The sequence below is a fragment of the Carassius carassius genome, chromosome 46 (assembly GCF_963082965.1).
Source record: "Carassius carassius chromosome 46, fCarCar2.1, whole genome shotgun sequence".
NCBI lineage: Eukaryota > Metazoa > Chordata > Actinopteri > Cypriniformes > Cyprinidae > Carassius > Carassius carassius.
Genome location: NC_081800.1, coordinates 13,465,741 through 13,484,772, shown reverse-complemented (window position 1 = coordinate 13,484,772; position 19,032 = coordinate 13,465,741). Strand labels below are relative to the sequence as shown.

Here is a 19,032-nt window from a genome sequence, read left to right as displayed (position 1 = left end):
TATTATTATTGATGCAACAAAATAACATTTATCTTTAATCTGCAAATAGATTTAAACTGATAATATTTAAATGACTTTTCTTTCTATTAAAAGTGAAAATACCCAAGGTTGGAAAGTGTACTGTGCAGCTTACCTGAAACACTGAAATATTACTGATACCCAGCTTGATTAATTGCAGATTGTTTTTATTAACTTTATAGATACATTTTAAAAACAACAGTAGCAAAGAAAAGACAAAGCAAGAAAATGTTTTCAACTTTATTCACTAACACACTAAGTGCTCCCATTACGGAGTAAAATCTTTTTTTTTTGTACTGTAATATTTTTCGGAGTTTAACAAAGTAGAAAGAATACGGAGTTAATGTTCTACAAGTTGTACACCAGAAGTCTGCTGCCAAAAAAAAATAAAAAATTGGGGGAGAAAAATGGTTATGTGCAAGTTCCTGAACCCAACCCATACAAAAGCCAGAGAGGCAAAGGGATGTTCCCACTGGGCCTATGGGACAGCAGGAGGTCAGTAAGTGGACCAACTTGCTCTGAGACGTTGGCCAAAAGAGTGCTTCAGATTACATTTAAAGGTGACATCAAGCCAAGGCAGTGAACTGAAAAAAAAATTAAGCAACTAAGTGGTTTTTTTTCCCCTTGTACTCTATTTTTTGGCATCAGTCAAATATGTTTACTCCAGAATACAAAGCAAGATGGTGATGCCAATAAAAGTATCATGAGGACAGGAACAAAGACTGGTGTGAAAAATATGATTGAGAGGGAGGGAGTGACGAGTGGTGTACAGATAAATGCATACACTGAAGCTGTGCGTTACAACAACCAGTTCAAATAAGTTACAGCCAAAGATTCACATGTTCCCCATAGTCCTAAACATAACCAGTCTGATTGATTCATACCCTAAAGTGCTCAACCAGTTGGGAAAGAGGGATGTTTGAGATATAATACTTATATATTTCAGTTACTGATTTAAAAAATAAACAAAAACTTATTTTGTTTCTCTTTGGGCTCTCCAAGCATACTGATGCTCCCCATCCCCAGTGGGCCGCCCTCTGACCAGTCCCCTTCCCTGCCCCAACAACCCTCTCAGCGGATGGTGTATCTGACATAGGGGACCTCTACATCCTCTTCTGTCTCATCATTGCAGCAGAGCTCAAAAACTAGTGCTTTAACATGCTTCCCCAGTTTCTTCTTAGACACCTTAGTCACGATCTCAGTCATCCTATGAAAACAAAAACAGAGACAAACATTTTATTTTCTTCCATCTCACATGCCTCAGTTCTACCAACATGATTAGAATTCAGTATGTCTCTAAGATAGGAAGAACCAACTCACGGCAGGTCCAGCCGTTCTTTAAGCTTGGCCGCAGGCATGAAGAAAGAGTAGAGCATGGAAACTCCCTGAGAGAGCATAGTGATCTCCAGTTTGTGTTCATTCTGAGGGGACAACAGAGTGTGAACCATGAGTACACCAGCACAAGTGTGCCTGCTTCTACAAGGGATGCACACAAATTGGGCATGGCAATATAGCAAATAACCTTCCCACCCACCCCCCTGCCATGATATTCAATATTAATATTTATATTCAATTCATAAAGTTAAAAGGTGAAGGAAATGCATTCCATGTCTGTTATTTAATATCATTTGTTTACAAGTAAATTCCACAGAATAAGTTTCACATTGTTTTTTTTTTTTTAATGTTTTATATTACAAATGCATAAAAAATTGTTTATTTTTTAAATTTAAAATACAATCAAATGAAAATAATTTACAACTAAAAACTGCATTTATTTTTGTTAAAGTGCTGCCAAATTTACCTTTTATAATGTATAAATTACAACATGGATTAAAAACATCTTGACTATGATATTTCACAATACATTATATAATTATATCATGACGACTCTAAGAAGTCAATTTTACTACACAATAGAAATATACTTGTCATAACTTCAAATAATAATAAAAAACATTTTATTTTGGCAGTTTATTGTGAAGATCTTGGGAGTATTGCAAAAAAAAAAAAAAAAAAAAAAAAAAAAGGAAAAAGACTGAATAGTACAATATTGTTGATCAATCTTTTCCAAAGTGTCATTTTATCATGCAGCTGTACGCATGAGTATTACACATTTTCAAAAGTAACATGAATAATTGATATTTATAAACTTAACCATATGAAGAAGAGAAAAAAAGGTCACTTTTTCTTCATTTCTTAAATCTTAATTTATGCAACCAAACCAGTCAGAAAGTGTTATTAAAAGTTTACCTTTTTAAATTTCAAATTTGAAAAAAAAAAACGTATAGTCCAGAATAACAAATTGGGTTAGGGTAATTGTAGTAGTCGTTTCATTTATCTGCGGAGTACTAAAACAATCTTCAATGTCCACCCCTAGTTTTTTCAAACACATCAACAATGAGAATGAAGAATTACCTTGAAATAGTCCAAGAACTGTCGGAGTGTCATTTCTTCACCATTGGGCTGAATGCCCTTCACCTCAAAACGGTCCCAAAGCGTCCAATCAATCTCATAATACTATTACAGAAAGCAGGTGTGTCAAAGTAGCTCATTCATTCAAAGGGATGCCAACTTTGCTGCTGTAATGGAGAACGCTGTTGGTTACCTTGTGTTTAGGAGCACCTATGGGCTCAGAGAAGGCGAAGAAAGGCAGAGCAAGGTTCATGAAGCCGTTCTTGTAAGACTCGAGCTTCTTGTGCCCCTGAATGATCTTCAGCAGCTCCAGACACACCAGACCCACCACGGCAGCTGTCGTCGTGGCAATTGCTGGAATGATTTTTCCAGCAATGAGTTTGCTCTGAAAGAAGAAAAAGAAAGGTGAGGATCAGCGATGGTGGGATTTGTCTCCTTAAGACAGTCCTCAAGAAAACCATTTCATTGGCCCTCTCACCTTGTGTCTATCTGCAGGAGGAATGTCGTAGTTCTCTGCTCTTAGATTAGAAGCTGCTACAATGAAGTCCATATGAAAGTTTGTTTCATCGTCCTGAGGAAGAGAATTTAATTAGCATTGAACTGAAGTTCAATAATTCTAAAGGCTGGAAAACTGGGGTTGTGTCATAAACGGTACCTTTTCGAACTCAATGGGACAGAGCTTAAATTGAGAAGCTGCTTGTGTAGAAGGCAACAGTGTCTTCAGTTCTTCAAGCCTAGAGTCATCTAAAAACAGACCAATAATAAAATGAGCAATGTTTGGACAGTGGAAACTATCATTTCCTTTAGCATCAGGTTTAATTTGTTGCAGAATCACTTTAAAACTCTACAAAGAAAAAGGATGAGCTCAGCAACAGTTTCAAATCCACATCCACCAAAATGTTCTCCACTACTGATGCATACCGACTGATGCACTGGCATTCTGCAGCTCCTGATCAGACACATGGATCTTGATTCCTGATTTGGGTATGAACTCAGGCACTTTAATATCCTGCAGTAGCTTAGACAGAGCAGAACGCTCAGTGGAGCCCGGCAGGCCATATGACTGGGCAAACAAGTTAGCTGCTGCCATAATGTAGTCCATGTGAAGATCCTACCAATCACAATGATATCAAAACCAATCATTGTTTGTTATGACATGATATTTCTAAATCTTTTATTTGAGTCTTTTCACAGTGAATACTTACATTGTTAGTGCTGAATTCCAATGGATGAGGACATCTTTTTGGACCTGACCAGAATGGCGCCCCAGAACTTGTAAGCTAGATAAAAAAAATAATATTAATAAACCCCCCCCCAGAAGATATTAAACTAAATGTTCATTAAAGTGTGCATGAACTGGAAATTCAAATACATTGTTTTTTCTAAATGCATTTTATAGATTTTTATCCATGCATGTTTTTTTCCCCCTTGTAAATTTTAACCAATTTCATAACTCAATACTCAAGTGAAGTCAGACTTTCTCTACTCTGCTCAGGCCAGTTGTATAACCTTGACGATTTTGACTTTATGCCTCAATACTGAATAAAAAAAAAATTCATACATAACACATTGAAGTAGTGTTGTTAAAAGTACCGATACCAATTTAAAAAATGTGACGATACAAGCATTTCCAGCTAGCATTGAGCAGTTGTGTGCATTCTTCAACAACCATTTTGTTCTTGTGCTCAACAGATGTGTCATTGTCAGATCAGTCTATGAGCAGATATATTAGGGATCCACTGATAGACGGGGCTCCCATGTGTATACGAGTAAGCGCTCGGTGAAGAGCGTGAAGCGTTGATCACTATAGCCAATCAGAGACATATCTGTTTAGCCGTATCTGTCAAAAGTATGAAATATAAAAAAAATGTGTCGATGCCAGCATTTCCCGCTAATATTTAGAGTACTGTTCATTGGAGATAAGTGTGGATTCTTAAACGGCTCTGATTGGCCTTTGTGTTTACGCTACAATGGTCAATTGTGATATCAAAAATTAACAATTTTCCAGTCAGTCAAATGTTTATGAAGAGCCCAATGACAGCTGATCAAATGAGAACAGACAGGCCTCACCTGGTCTGGGGGGAAATTGTGCAGTAGCTGACGGATGTTGTTGTTATATTGACACTGCCAGTGGTTGCGGGCCCAGACTACACAGTCCTCCCAGCTGCGTGGGAAATCCGTCACCAGGCTTTTATATACTGCCTCCACCACGTCCAACGGCTGTGCTCCAGGGAGCTTCAGTGTGCGCTCCATAAACTTTGGGTCTCTGGGGAGGAATGAGAACATTACATATTTAAATGGCTGACAGCATCATGCGTGGCAATTCACGGGTTGTTTGGGGTGACAATACTTACGTCATATACTGCAAGGCGTTTTCAGCAGGCTGTTTGAAAAGTCCTTCAAACTCGTCACGAGCCCACTAAGAAAGCAGGCGAGAACAGACAGTTTCGGTCAATTAAAGGTAATCAAGGATCAAGACACCAAAAGTTCATCCCAAAGAAAAGGTTGGAAAAAGATTACCTGAAGGGTGTGTTCGATTGCATTAGGGAAGTTTTTGAGCGTGCAGATAGGAATGGACTTCTCTGGAGGATCCTGGCTGGAGCTGTACGACTCTGTGAGGAAGGGAATGACCACCTGCACGTTCCCTTTGGTGCCTAGAGTACCAGACTCCAATAATGGCTTACAGTAGTACACACACCTCCGGTCCATATACATACCTGGAAAAGGAAAGCATGCAGAGTCGATTTCACACAAGCAGCTATTTAACAGTTACATTCTGAAGTAACCTACATGACCAGCCACTTTGCTTTCTAAAACTCTTACTTACGGGCATCTACATTGTCAAGAGCATTTGTCACTCCATCGAGGCTTTCAAAGAAGTCATCATCATAGACCTTCTCAGTCTCAGGCCCTACACGGTTCTGATGACCTGTGATGCGGATTGATGGGTTCATCTGCTTCACGGCTGCAGCGGCGGTCTCGCTCTTCATCTTCTGCTCAGAGGAACAACAAAAGGATCAGCAACCGTTCAAGGAAGACTTTACAATTCGATTCTCTCCACAAAATTCCTTTTTCAATCTGTGTAAGTGACTCTCACCGTAACGTCCCATGGCCTAAAGAGGAACTGTCGATTGAGATTGGACTTCTCTATAGTGTCCATGTCAGTAACTATGACCTCTCCTTCACCGCTGGCCAAGCCCATCATAGCAAAGTTTTTCAGCAGCTCACAACCAATGGCTCCAGCACCAACCTGAACACAGGAAACAAGTCACTAAAATGAAAGTTTTTAGAATTATAAATTAGCTTTAAATAATATTACCTTTAACAATTATTTATGTTTTGTTTTTTACAAATAGCTTTCTTTTTTTTAAATTAGTAATTTTAGTACTTCAACTTTCACTTATTAGTTTTAGTTTTCACTTTCATTACAGTTTTAATCAAATATTTATATTTTGTTGCAATTAAAAATGCTCTTAATAGTTTTAGTTTACAATAACAACACTTGACTAAAGGCAAAACAATTGAGTTTGGAGCAGTTAATTCTTGCAGCATAAACTTGCCTTGTGATAAATGTGATTAAGAAGTTTTGTTTGACTGACTCAATATAATTTAGCGGGGAAAAAAGCAAGCATTGTGCAACTGGATAATTGGCTTGGTATAATCATCTCCCATTTTGACAAATGGCCTGTTTCAGCTCCTCACCAGAAAATATCGCTGTTTGGCTAACAGCTCCTGCAGCTTGGACCCAAAAACAGCAATCTGGCTATCATACCGGCAGTTCCTCTAAAGAAAACAGATGAATAAATTATTCCTTGCAACCAAACAACAATCTAGCATTAAACAAATTCCGAAAAACATGAAAAGATCTCGCAAGACAATGGTACAAGAAGCACTCACAGGTGCACATTCTTCCTCTGTCAGAACGGCATCCTCAGCCTCAGATAAGCACTCCAAAGCATCAAAATACAGCCACTGCATGATGGGCATAAACTTCCCTGTGCAAGCCTGAAAAAAAAAAAGGCTATAAATAACAGACCATGACAGAGGAGTCTAACACAACGTGTTCCTACTACATCACATTGATCCCAAGCTCAAAGGCAATGATGGGAGACTGTATTACCTTCATAACCTCCTGGGCAGCAAGCCCACCAATAAAGGCATTAATGGGTGCCAGGTCTCCGGCAGCCACGCAGGACAGTTTTTTGATGACTGCCTGGTCCAGCTGCTCTTGCTTGGCAGATCCGGACTGTGCAGCATTCACCTCCTCAGCCAGAGCCACAAGCTCGTCCGCATCAGACTGCAGCAGTATGGAGAGAGAGAAAGAGATGAGCCGAGTCACTGAGACTGATGTCCACAGCTCAGCATTCACATGCCATTAAACAGAACACTGCGTAGTGGTTGATGCATTAAATTCCAAGCAGTTCTTGGCAAGAATAAACTTGAAAGTGGATTGGACTTCATGCAGAAATCTAACAACTAGCAGAGGTGTTCACCTGACTCCAGGGCTTCGGTAGACGACTGTGCTTCTTCTCAAATGCGTGCAGTGCCTGAAAGCCCATGTGCAGTTGGCCTGGACGATCAAATTTGGCAAAATCTGTCAACACAAACTCTGGTTCGGCCATGGAAGAGGACAGGGATTTCTGTTTGAAGAAAGAAGTGTGCATATGTAATCCCCTTTTTCACTTTACATAGTTCTTTAATGTTAGCCTCAGCATGGCTGTCAACTTACAAAGGCAACTATTTTGGGCATCTTCACTTGTGTGACAATACCACCTCTCACATAGTCCGAGAATGAGCTGGTGTCACAGATGCTGAAGGTGTAAGGACCTGACGGCAGAGGACAACACAGTCATAAGACAGCCTACAAGACTGACCTTCAAATGGTGTACAGTTAACATTACATCTTCTACAGTAACAGTAACTAAAGTACAGTGTTTTGGCCTCTGAGACCAGGAACCTATTTCCACCTTCCTGTTCCTGTAGGACAGGGGTAGACGACTAAAGTGATCAATAGCTAGTGATTGACATCTGTTACCTTATGCTGATCCAGTTACATTTTAAAAAGTAGGTCAACACAAACAGTAGTAAAACCTGTCAAACAGTTATAAACAACCATAAATAGTCTAAAAGTTCCAGACATCTGAAATGTTGGTAAATTTGCTAAGATGTAGACAAATGTGAATGGCCTGAACACACAGAAAGGAAGATGAGAGACAAAGAAGAGTCCAATGAAAACAGTTTGCGCAAAAAGTCTTTTCATGCTTAATGACACTAGTTGTTTACCAAGTGATTTTGCCCTCAGCAAAAATCACAGGGGGCCTGAAAATGGCTTCAAATTATTTTATAGCTAAAACTACTAAATATCCAACTATGCATCTATCTAATAGAAAAATGTATGAAATAAATATACAAACACACATATTGTAAAATAATGGCATCTACTTTTGTGACCTACAGACCTAAAATGGTAACGAACATTAATAAAATATTTAAAATGTCATGTGCATTTTTAGAATGTGTATGTAGTAGTTATGCCGTTATGCCGAACACAAAAATATTTTATTGTAGTAAAAATCTTTTTTTGTTTGTTTTTTCCAATCCTTATTCCACAGAGTAAATCACAAACAACTGGAAGGCTATGTAAATAATTCACTGTTAGAACGACTGGGACACCAGAAACAATTACAACTCCGGGAATTCTGAAATGTCATAATTTTTTATTATATTTACTTATTGTAGTCAAAAAGTTGAGAACCACTGATCTAGTGTGTTTTACTTTGTAGGTCTCTGGGCTAACAAGTTTAAATGAGCAAACCTATGATAACTCACCCAGTGACTTGATCTCTATTGGATCACAGCCATTGAGCTCTGTCATGCCCTGCACTTCTGTGAAAGTGACGAAATCTCCACTCTCAAATCCATGCCGTGCTTCATCCAGACATGTAACCACACCAGCACTGTCCTGTTCACACACACAACACAAAAAGAGCAAACGTTTCAGACAGTCAGAAGTTTAACAAAAGTCAATTTGACACTTCATTCACTCTGACTAAATAATCAAGGTTTAAAAGTTACCGTCACACAGTGTAACTTAGCCGAGTCCAGTTAACAATTTTTACCTTTGTGATCATTGAGATCATGGCGCTCAGTGGCTGCTCTCCATTGATGTCAAACACAGCCATTTCCTCCCCAAAATCACAGAACAGTTGCCTATTGAAATACAGAACATACATGAGACAAAATACCCAAAAACCTTGACTCAACACAAAACAAGAAAGGTATTTTACCCAAACAGCCCACGCGTGTCTGCCACGATAAACTTAATGCCATTACTATGGCAGAAGTCACCGATGCGTTTTTGCTCATCAAGGCTGGAGTTGGTAAGCACAACAACCTGGTCACACAAACACCTGTTAGCCTACTCTCTTAAATGCATTAAACTTAAACTAATGCAAAGTTTTGTATGCATGTGGGGGAAGTAGGATTTAGTCCATGTGTTGAGCTTATGGATGTAGTCCAGTGGAGCCATAACAACAGTACCTGAAATTTGGTCAGGTATTCATTGGTGAGGGCGCCAGTGAAGGAGGTAACAGGCACATAGCTGTTGAGTTCTGCCAGTCGAAGCTGACTGACCTCTGCACGGTTCTTCCCAAGATCCTCCTCACGCAGGTAAAACTAAGACATGAAACAAACACTTATTTTTATTACTACTACAACTTAATTTAATTGTTGTTAGAGCCATCAAATGTGGATTTTGGCTATACTCTTGTTTTTGTTATTTTATAGCCCCTTGGAATTATTAGCAGTAACGACTGTATTTTGCATACACACACTTATAGTTATGATTCATGACCAACCACTGACCTGTGACGAAAGGTCCTTCCACTCAGCCACACCCTGGTCGTGCAGGGTGACACTCTTGACGCCTCCCAAAATGACATTCTTGGCAATCTCTACACCCAAACCTCGCAGCCCTGAGATCAGAACACTGGAGATCTGCATGCGTTTCATAGCATCATGGCCCAGTACGTACCTGAGAGACACATACTAAATTTAACAACTACTCACGTGAGCTCTTATTTGCTCAAAAAGAACATTAAGAAAACATCAAAATGAAATGAAGGCCAAACTCACAGCTGTCTGGAGTACAAGCCCTCATCGATCTCAGCATCATTTCCATTCTTAGCCATGCCCTGCAGAGACCAAAACCACCGTTAACAGACTATAAATAGACAGGCATAATTTATGAAACTGGTTGCCTTTCAACAACCATGCACAGTAAAGAATGAAGATATTAAGAAAATATGTGCCTACACATACCAGTTTAGACTGTCTAGATGTCCCGGTTATATGCAAAAGTTAGTTTTAAAAAGCTTGACCTGAACCTACGTTAGCTGGTGTGTGAGACAGTTCGGTTCTGACAGAGTTTGAGGAGGAGCAATGGGATCCCGTCTTCGTCTCTGATCCTGACACGCGACGCTTCTTGGACAGCGGCGAGCTGGACATCTAGAAGAGAAGAAAGCAAGCTCAACCTCTGTATTTGAGTGAAGAATATGAATTTGGAGCACCTAAATATTTTCATGCAAACACTGCAGATCAAATGAAATCTATAGAGAAAATAAAAAGAACAGGTCACTTGGTTTTGGTGGAATCAGTTTCCCAAATTGATTTCCCAAATAACAAACATGTTCACATCTTAGGTGCAGGTTTAAAAGCATTTTCAGGCTTTTTGCTCTAGGAGTTGGCAAAAGCTCACATGTTATTCCCACAAACAAATGGAAAGCAGTGGTTCAAATAAACAATAACAACCAGCATCCAGATGGTTTGAAGACATGATTTAATGTGCAAGCATAGACAGAAATAACTCTACTAACTGTACTTTTATTCATTATTCTTATTATTATTTTTTTAAGAACAGACAAACGAAAACCTGTGTAACAAAGAAAAAAAAAAGAAACCGTAACATGCATTTAGAATGGGGTGGAACGGTTCAACTTACTCATGTTTGTATCACAGAGTCATGGTTCGGTACAGTTCAGTATGTGCTATTTTTATGGAAAAACTACACTGTCAAATAAAAACAAAGAAAATAAGAGTAATCTACCTAACTACAAGTAACAGCACAAATAAATACAATAGAGTAAAGATACAAATAAGATAAACAGTGATTTTAAGTTTTTTTTTTTTTAGGCAGGTATAATAGGTTTTTAGGTACATAAATTGAATAAAGTAATGAAATGTAAGACAGCATTGCATTTTTGAGAGTATAAATTAAAGAATAAATGACTGCTCATATTCCAGCATATGACATTCGCACTGAACAAAAGTGAATGGTTTGTCCAAGGTTTTTTTTTCTTTTCTCAGCGCTGTTGTTGTAATGTCTGGGAAGCCAGAATGCGCATCCATCAAAAGAAACATATTAACTGAGCCCTTTTTGTTTTACGTGTTATTTATAGCAAACCATATTACAGATGCTTTGTCAGATTTAAGTTGAACCGCGAACTCGCGAACTGTGTGTGGAGAACCGAACAGTTTGATGTTTTTTCAGTAAATCACACTCCTAACATATATACATACATACATATATATATATAAAAATATAACAAACAGTAAGACTAATTTACACAATGTATGTAGAGCTTCTTATTTATTGTAGTTTTTTTTGTCCTATTGTTTGCAATTAGTTTCTTATCCTTATTTCATCACTCACTAGGGCCATGCATTGTCAAGAATTTGACAATGCGATATGTTTCACGGTACAGGGATTGTGATACGACATATTGCAATACTGTAATTAAGGCAATATATTGGGATATTTCTTGTCTTAGGAAAATGATTTTTTTTAGGAAAACTGTCATTAAGAACACACCACCATATGCAAACTCTAGCAAAAGAATAAATAAATAAAAGTTGTTTAACCAGTACACACTGGGATCTGCATATGCAATAATTAGTGATGCACCGAAATGAAAATTCTGCAATCTGCACCGAAACTGAAACCGAAAATTTAGGATGCACTTGGCCGAAAACCGAAACCGAAAATTTAGGATGCACTTGGCCGAAAACCGAAACTGAAGCCGAAAATGGCTTCTTTTAAAAACGTAGCCTATATATATATTGCTTGGATTTAATGGATCTGAATTGAAAAATCACAATATAATAATCAAATTTTATTAACAGTTACATAAAACAAAATATTATTTACAATAAATATAAATAATAATTATTCTTCAAGTTTTATGTTCCATCAAATAAAATAGTTTTTTAAAAATTGTGCAAAAAAATCCACAATTTTGGAGATTTTTGCAGAACAAATGTTACATATTGCAACTTTGGTGTCCTCTCGTATAGGGCTGTCACTTTTGTGAAAAAAAAAATCCTGTTCGATTTTTGAGACATAGGCAAAGTGTTCATTGAATCGTTAGTAAATTGCCTATATTTGGCGTTGATCCGTTTTTCAACGCCAAATATAGGCAAATCCACCGACAACTAAACAGGCATTAGGGCGAACGTAAAGAGGGCGCTTGAGACGCGCACAAGTCAGCAATGTGGACTGCCATAACATCAATGAAAAACATTACTGAAGGCTACATTGATATTATGCACTAATAGGCTCTGTCTGTGTGTGTGTGTGTGTGTGTGTCAGAACCTGCAGTTGCTGTGTGACGCGCGTTCACTGCGAGCGTAGGCTATAGTGACGAGCTGGACGCGCTCCGAGAGAAGGCCGATAAAATCTATTCCCTGTTTTCGTTTTCGAAACTTGTGTTGGTTGGTCCGATCGATTGTGCAGCTTTTGTGACAAGCTTTTTTTGATTGTGACAGCCCTTTGACATGCTTAATCTTTGATAGGCAGACGCGTGATAACAGCTCGACCGTGAGTGAAACCTAAGCGCTTGCTCACGGATGGGGTGACATTCATTTTCGGTTTACGTTTTCGGCTGTTTTTTTTATTTCGGCCCGAAACCGATAATGCCATTTCGGCCGAAAATTTTCGGCGGCCGAAATTTCGGTGCACCCCTAGCAATAATCAGTCCCTGTAACATTCAATGTCATTTAAACCACTTTTTGTGCGATTTGTGTAAAGGGGGAAAAAACTCAAGTGATTGCAGGATTCTTTAGTTAAATGTATTTTATAAAAATACCATATATATTTTTAGACCCTGCTTTAAAGGTTCACAGTTTAAATTTACAATTGTGACATATAATGTCATAACATTTCGATCTGAACAAAAAATTACATCTGCTTAATATCAATAAAAAACAACAAAACAATTCTAAAACAATAAAATAAATACAGATGTTGACCATTCTCAGAACCTTTCAACTTGAATTTCACAGGTTTTTTGGTTTGTATTTATGTTCCGCATGCAATCACAGTCTCCAACATGAGCACCACCCCAACTGCACAAAACACCCCCACCACGAGAGAAAGCTGCAGCTGCATAGCGAATTAACCGCCCGCTTTATGAAAATTCTATAGTATGAAAGATTTCAATATCATAAAAACCTTTTTAAAATGAAAAAATAATTACATCATGATTTAAAATAAAATTTGTCATATCGTGATTTAAGATTTTGGTCATGTTGCCCACCCCATACAAAAATAACTAACCGTACAACTTGTTTGGGACCCTTCCATTTGGGTACCTAGCATAGTAGTCTGGTAGCTAAAGGGTGGAGCTAGATTCCCTGCAGAAGGTTGATTGGTTGACAATTGCCACTAGCGTGTCCTACAAGGGTATGACAACAAAAGGGGATTGAAGCATCTCCTTCACCTGTTCTGCCATGCTGCTCATGTGTGTTGGGCTTGTTTACATCAGAGTGCGCAAACAAAAAATATAACTATGTATTTTATAATTTTATATTTTCACACGCATAAAATGTTGCTACTTTCCAGCATACACCAAACCTATCAAGTAATGGTACCGCTGGCGGTAGAAAAGCAAGACAGGTCAAGGTGTACTGTCCCGAATCGTACCATACTGTACTGACCTATACCGCTCTGTGAAAATGAGCCATAAATGGTTATTTCAGCACTGGACAGTTCCTTTACAGCAATGCAGTGAAGTCAGCCTCATTCTAAAGGACACATAGAAATTCTAGTCTATAAAACTAAGGCTAGTTATTATTAGACCACTCATACTTCGCAAATAATTACATTTCAGGAGTTTGTCCTAAGAAAAAAAAATCAAATGAACGGAAAAGCACCAAACTACATTCCCACCACGTATATGTGGAATAAATACAATAAGATTTCTATTTCAACAGCACAAGGAGAGGGAGATTTCTGCCGCAAGATGAAGCTCTTTAGCTATAAATAGCTCGCGGACAGAAGCGTTGTGTTAATGGTGAAGTGCTCCGTGCATTTACTGGCTCACCCATTCTGCCTTAAAAACGCTGATTCATTAAAACGAAACTGCAGTGAATGTCGCATCCCAAGACCGGTTCCGTGCAGCGTTTCCACAAAAAAAAAAAACTTGGTTGCCGATACAGTCATATTCCAAGTATTATGTTACGATATCTAACTAATAAGGCGCTGAGTGACCAAGTATGACGCGGAATTCAACATTTATGACATTCACTAAAATATGGTGTAAGACACAGGAGGAGGAAGACTTGATTTACCGAAACGAAACTTTATAACACTCTTTAAGCTGCGGAGTTCAACGGACCTCGAAAGGAAGCGTAGATTCTAGAACGAATACAAACTCACGAGCGGAAATTCCGCATGAAACCGTGCCGTTCTGAACAGAACTCTCGTCATTTGACGATAATTCTTCGAGAACTGTCTGCATTTCCTTTCGTGTTGTTCTAAACCTGTATGGTGACTCCTGTGCTACACAAAACAAGTCGTCAGGCAGAAAATGACAGACTCATTCACCATTCACTCTCGTTTTTTCCATACAATGTCATTCTGCCCGACAACTTTTTTGTTCCACGGAAGAAAGTCAGTCAGTCATACAGGTTTAAAACAACATGAGTGTATTACCAAATTATTATTATTTTAAATATAAAACCAGAATAATGCCCACAAATTCCATTCGTGTACAGATGGTGAAATGAACTTAATGTACTGACACACCAAGATTACGATATGAGCCAACTGGGGCGCCTGTCCACCCTGATTTGACCGAAGCGAAATATAAACACGAATAAATCTGCGGGTGACGCAAGCAAAAAAAAAATACACACAACCTCGATTATCTCGTTAACATAAACGGTAACACCTGCTTTGTTAATTTCAGATATTCACTTCCGTTTCGAAAAGACACACACACAAAAAAATCATCCGCAGTATGTCAAGACATCAAATGTTAAACTAGACATGAGAAGCAGGTCGCCTGACGCTAATCAGATTTGCCCAATTTAACCCGATGATCATTTAGCAGGGAACACGAGATGATTCTTAGACACTTAGCTTGCTAGCCTGCTACATGCTTTGTAATAGTTGGTGCAGGCAGTTTACTGAGCCTGAGGCCTAGCTCACTACAGTCCCAAGTTCGTATGCTAACCAGTGAATGAAAGAACCCGGCGCCTGTACAAACACAAGAATCTGATCCATGCTGATCACCCAGCGCAAAATTATACGAGCCTGGGCGAGCAGTCGGGGAATTACACGCTATAAAGCGCTATTCGAATGGACAGTTGCTAGCACTGAGCGCAATGTTTTGCCTCTTACCAATAATCTTTCCCAGTCCACTCTCAGTTGTCCGCAAACCGCTCCTCGTGTGAAACTTAACTTGGATGGTGCGGATTGCGGGCTTATGTAGATGCGAGGAGAAAACGGACCGCAAAAGCACGAACAGCGCTGGGTGAGAAGCTGCGAGTAAAGCCCCTTCACTATCCTGTCGAGTCACTGTGTCGTTCAGTCTGCTGCCTGTCTGTGTCGCGTTTCTGGGTTGGTTTCAGCCAACGGAAACAAAACCAAAATGGCAGCTACGGCACAGAGGCGGAGCTGCTCGGATGAAGAGGAACAGGAAAAGGTGGTCTGGCGAAGACTGCTGCTATCCTCTGCAGGCACCCATTGGCTGCCCTACCTATGACTTTAAGGAAAACCCACCCACTTCTGCATATGCCGGGACTTCAGGCTTCTGTAATTGATATTCAGTTGTGCATATTGAACTAAACCACGTTATCCATTGTCATGAGGTTATGGATAAAGAACGGAACCCATGCTGTAGAAGGATAGTTCGCCAAAATGAAAAATTCCATAATTTGAAAGATGTGAAGGTTAAAGAAAATGAGAATTTACATATGAGATACAAACTAAACTGAAAGTTAAAGCAACGTTTTAAGGAAAAAATACGATGTATGTGTTATTTGAATCCTAATATATTGGAAAATAACAATATATGTTTTCTGAGATATTCAACGTCCTTGCCCATATAAACGCTATGGATATATGAAAACAGTACAATTATAATCTTGCTGTGGATGGCATATGAGTTTATGCATTTTAATTCTCAATTGTATTTAATTCTTTTAAACACCATTTTGTAAGATACTGTCATAAATGTCTCTCAATTGCACTCTAGGCTACAGCAATGTAAAGATAATGATTTATTTACAATTAACATCCAAAACTAAATGTACATGCGTACAAGTGTACATATATATATTAATACTCTGAGTAAACATTATGGCATGCAAAACCTTTTGCAATAAAATAAACATGCAAATCTATAGGATATTTGTCAAATGGCTGAATGGAGGAATAAACGTGCTTATTTGATAACTTAATAGACATCATGTGCCAAAACACTAAAGCAGTTGCAGCATTTATTCACTCTACTTAACATAAACATGAAGAAAGCCATAGAACCTGCTAGCTGACAGCTGCCTCTGTAAAGTAGGTCACAACTATTTTACTAAGGAGCACACATAACTGACAAAATATCTGGGTAAAATACTTCACCCATGCAGATAGGTATAAACTGTGGCATAATATAAAGTCATAACAAAACCATAAAAAACAGCCTGTAGAAAGACTGAACATCCACACTTATGATGCATCCATAACATGCCATAACAAAAATAGCACTCTTTGATTTGCATAGAGTAGTTTACTTCTCCTGAACCAAAAACCCATGTAAAACTGTGCCTTTCAAAAGCAATGACTGCTAAAATTAGGGGTTAGGCATGGGCTTTCTTGTAAATGAAAGGAATAAGCGTTGGGGGATGGGGTGATACTTGTGACAAAGGCCCAAGTGGGCCGCTTATTTTCGCCTATGGTGCATACAATGGGAAATGTCCCCTGTGTGAGTTACCTTTACAGCAGGTACAAATAATGTCAACAACCCCCAACCCATCGCATCCTTCTGCCGCTCACGCACCTGCACTTGACAGTCAAAACCTCACAGTCCGAGTGAGCCAGCTGCAAAACACCATCTTAAAATGAGCTTCACATAGCGGTTGTTTGCTTAAAGAAGGGATCGTTGGATTTAAAGAAGCTGCAGTTTACATTATAGCAAATCGATGCTAACAATACACAGGGTTACATAAACATGTCATGGATCTAAAAAGAGAAGCAAACAATGACAGGGTACCCCACATGACGACGAGTTTGATTCAGTATGTGGTCTATTTTCCTAGGGTGATTCTTGAGATACTTTTAAAAGACTGTAATCGGAGCAGTTGTGCAGATATATAGGCAGTCAGATTATCTCGCTATCTTTACAGGCTAGCTTTCAGGGAGACGATGCGAGGACGTTTTGCGATAACGTTGGCCTGCAAAAACGAAGCTTGTTAGCTGTGCGCAACCTTGCAGAGCATGAAGGAATTCTGAAAAATATTCCGAACCATATAACGGGAGGACTAATCAACTTTTCCGCAAGCATGAGCTGGTTTCTTTTATCCCAGGCTCGTGATGCGCGCCCGGAGCGCATTGTCTCGCGCATGCCGTTAGCTGGCTGTTCGTGGAAAAAGTGGCCAGTTGAAATCCACAGGCAAATAGTTGCGCCTGGCTAGACAACTTCAGCGGTAAAAACTTTGCTTTAGCTAGCGGCGACTGTGTTTTTGTGGACACGTTAGCTAGTTAGCATTAGCTAGGCACATAAGTATGCAGAACTCACCACATCCGATATTACTTGGCCTCTCCACAGTACTGAATACAGAAATACCTCGCAGCAAAAGATAAACAAAACAAAAAAGGTAAAAACAAACCGTTTCTGTAACTTTATCCCTGGAAGTGACGGGAGCTCCGTGACTTTCCAGTGTGAGGAAGGCTGGACGGTTGCCTGACCGGCTATTCCCTGCACCGTTAACAGTTCGGCAAGTATTCTTCGGGTCAGGAGCGTAGAACCAACATGTGCAGAGTTTGAGCTGAGACTGTGCTATTATTCAAGATACAGGGGAATAACACAAACTTGTGTTTATATTTAACCATCATATACGTTAAATGCGTTCATGGTCAAATGTTAAACATTTCGAATAATATTTTTTGATAAACATAACTGGGTAATAATTGAAACCTTTAAAATAAGTTTGTCCAAGTCATACATTTTCCATTGCTATCCCCCCACCGAGTTACAAAATAGACTCGCCCAAAGCTTGGGTTGCGCTATGCCCTAAGGGAGATGTAGTTTTTATGCGTTCAAATGTTCTGCGTGTGTGTATATGTATATGTAGGCCTATATATAGCATAGCATAAAAACTACATCTCCTATAGATACACACACACACACACACACACACACACGGGTCAAGATTTCTGGTTAAAATTCATATTAACGGGCTAAGCGAAACTTTATGTTGTTCTATTTATTTTGAAATGTTTAAAAATCTGTCTAAAATAATTGTATCATTTGAAATGGTCGTGCAGTGGGAAATCTTAAATTAATAACAAAGTATGAGGTCATTAAAACTACTAGCATAATAATGCATTTAAAATGCACACACACACACACACACACACACACACACACACACACACACACACACGTGTAATTTAACACATGAGTGTTTCGCCAATAATTAATCGCCAATCAAAACTTCTTACATATTAGGATATTTAGCGACCCAGGATTGACCTCTAACTGCTGTAATAGCAAAAATCTATCTTGATATTTTAAAAACAATTACAGAAGAATTAAATGAAGCATATTTCGTTTCCTTTTGAAGCTCGAAAAAGACAATTTAACCATCGCTGTCAAAGTTAGAGCACACTTCCACAGTGCATTCAGCTTCTGGCTCAAATTCGCCATCTCAAACATATTCTCAAAACTACCGTTTTCAATGACTTCATAAACAATATTTTGATCACTGGCATCACCACATCTAGCATCAAATGGCAGTGACATTTATTTATCATTAATTGCTCTGCAGTAAAGCCATTCAAACCAGTTCTATTTTTGCTGGCAATATTCATTTGTTTTATGCCTGCGGTAATTATGAGCGAAACCTCACGTCATCATTGTGTATCAAACAGTGCCACCTTGAGGAAAAAATATGCATTGCAACAAATTGAGTCGCGCAGGAAAAAATACTTACACATTTACATACCTTGGGTCTAGCGACCGTATACCCCCCTTTTTGTACAAACAAATTAACCAGAAAACAGGCATTTTTTATATTTTACATTTTTTTTCTTTTTATATAGTTTAT

General features: G+C 38.7%; 1 protein-coding gene across 4 annotated transcripts; it reads right to left on the bottom strand.

The window, feature by feature from the left end:
- Window positions 1-168: 168 nt before the first annotated feature.
- Window positions 169-17,746, bottom strand: LOC132129696 (ubiquitin-like modifier-activating enzyme 1). Of its 4 annotated transcripts, none has more exons than XM_059541360.1 (26): window positions 17,593-17,746; window positions 9,820-9,936; window positions 9,565-9,623; window positions 9,295-9,463; window positions 8,971-9,105; window positions 8,718-8,824; window positions 8,550-8,640; window positions 8,260-8,392; window positions 7,160-7,257; window positions 6,924-7,070; window positions 6,551-6,727; window positions 6,328-6,435; window positions 6,133-6,213; window positions 5,528-5,680; window positions 5,258-5,423; window positions 4,951-5,147; window positions 4,785-4,849; window positions 4,501-4,696; window positions 3,636-3,710; window positions 3,352-3,541; window positions 3,086-3,174; window positions 2,909-3,001; window positions 2,624-2,815; window positions 2,434-2,535; window positions 1,339-1,439; window positions 169-1,225 (listed from the first exon to the last, which is right to left on the bottom strand). In XM_059541360.1, exons 2-26 carry the CDS (start codon window positions 9,934-9,936, stop codon window positions 1,090-1,092), a joined length of 3,177 nt encoding a protein of 1,058 aa, XP_059397343.1. In that variant the 5' UTR covers window positions 17,593-17,746; the 3' UTR covers window positions 169-1,089. The 4 variants fall into 4 exon arrangements, with proteins under 4 accessions (XP_059397343.1, XP_059397344.1, XP_059397342.1 ...); XM_059541361.1 differs by having other exon boundaries at window positions 17,502-17,652; XM_059541359.1 differs by lacking the exon at window positions 17,593-17,746 and adding an exon at window positions 15,110-15,392.
- Between the last annotated feature and the right edge of the window lie 1,286 nt (window positions 17,747-19,032).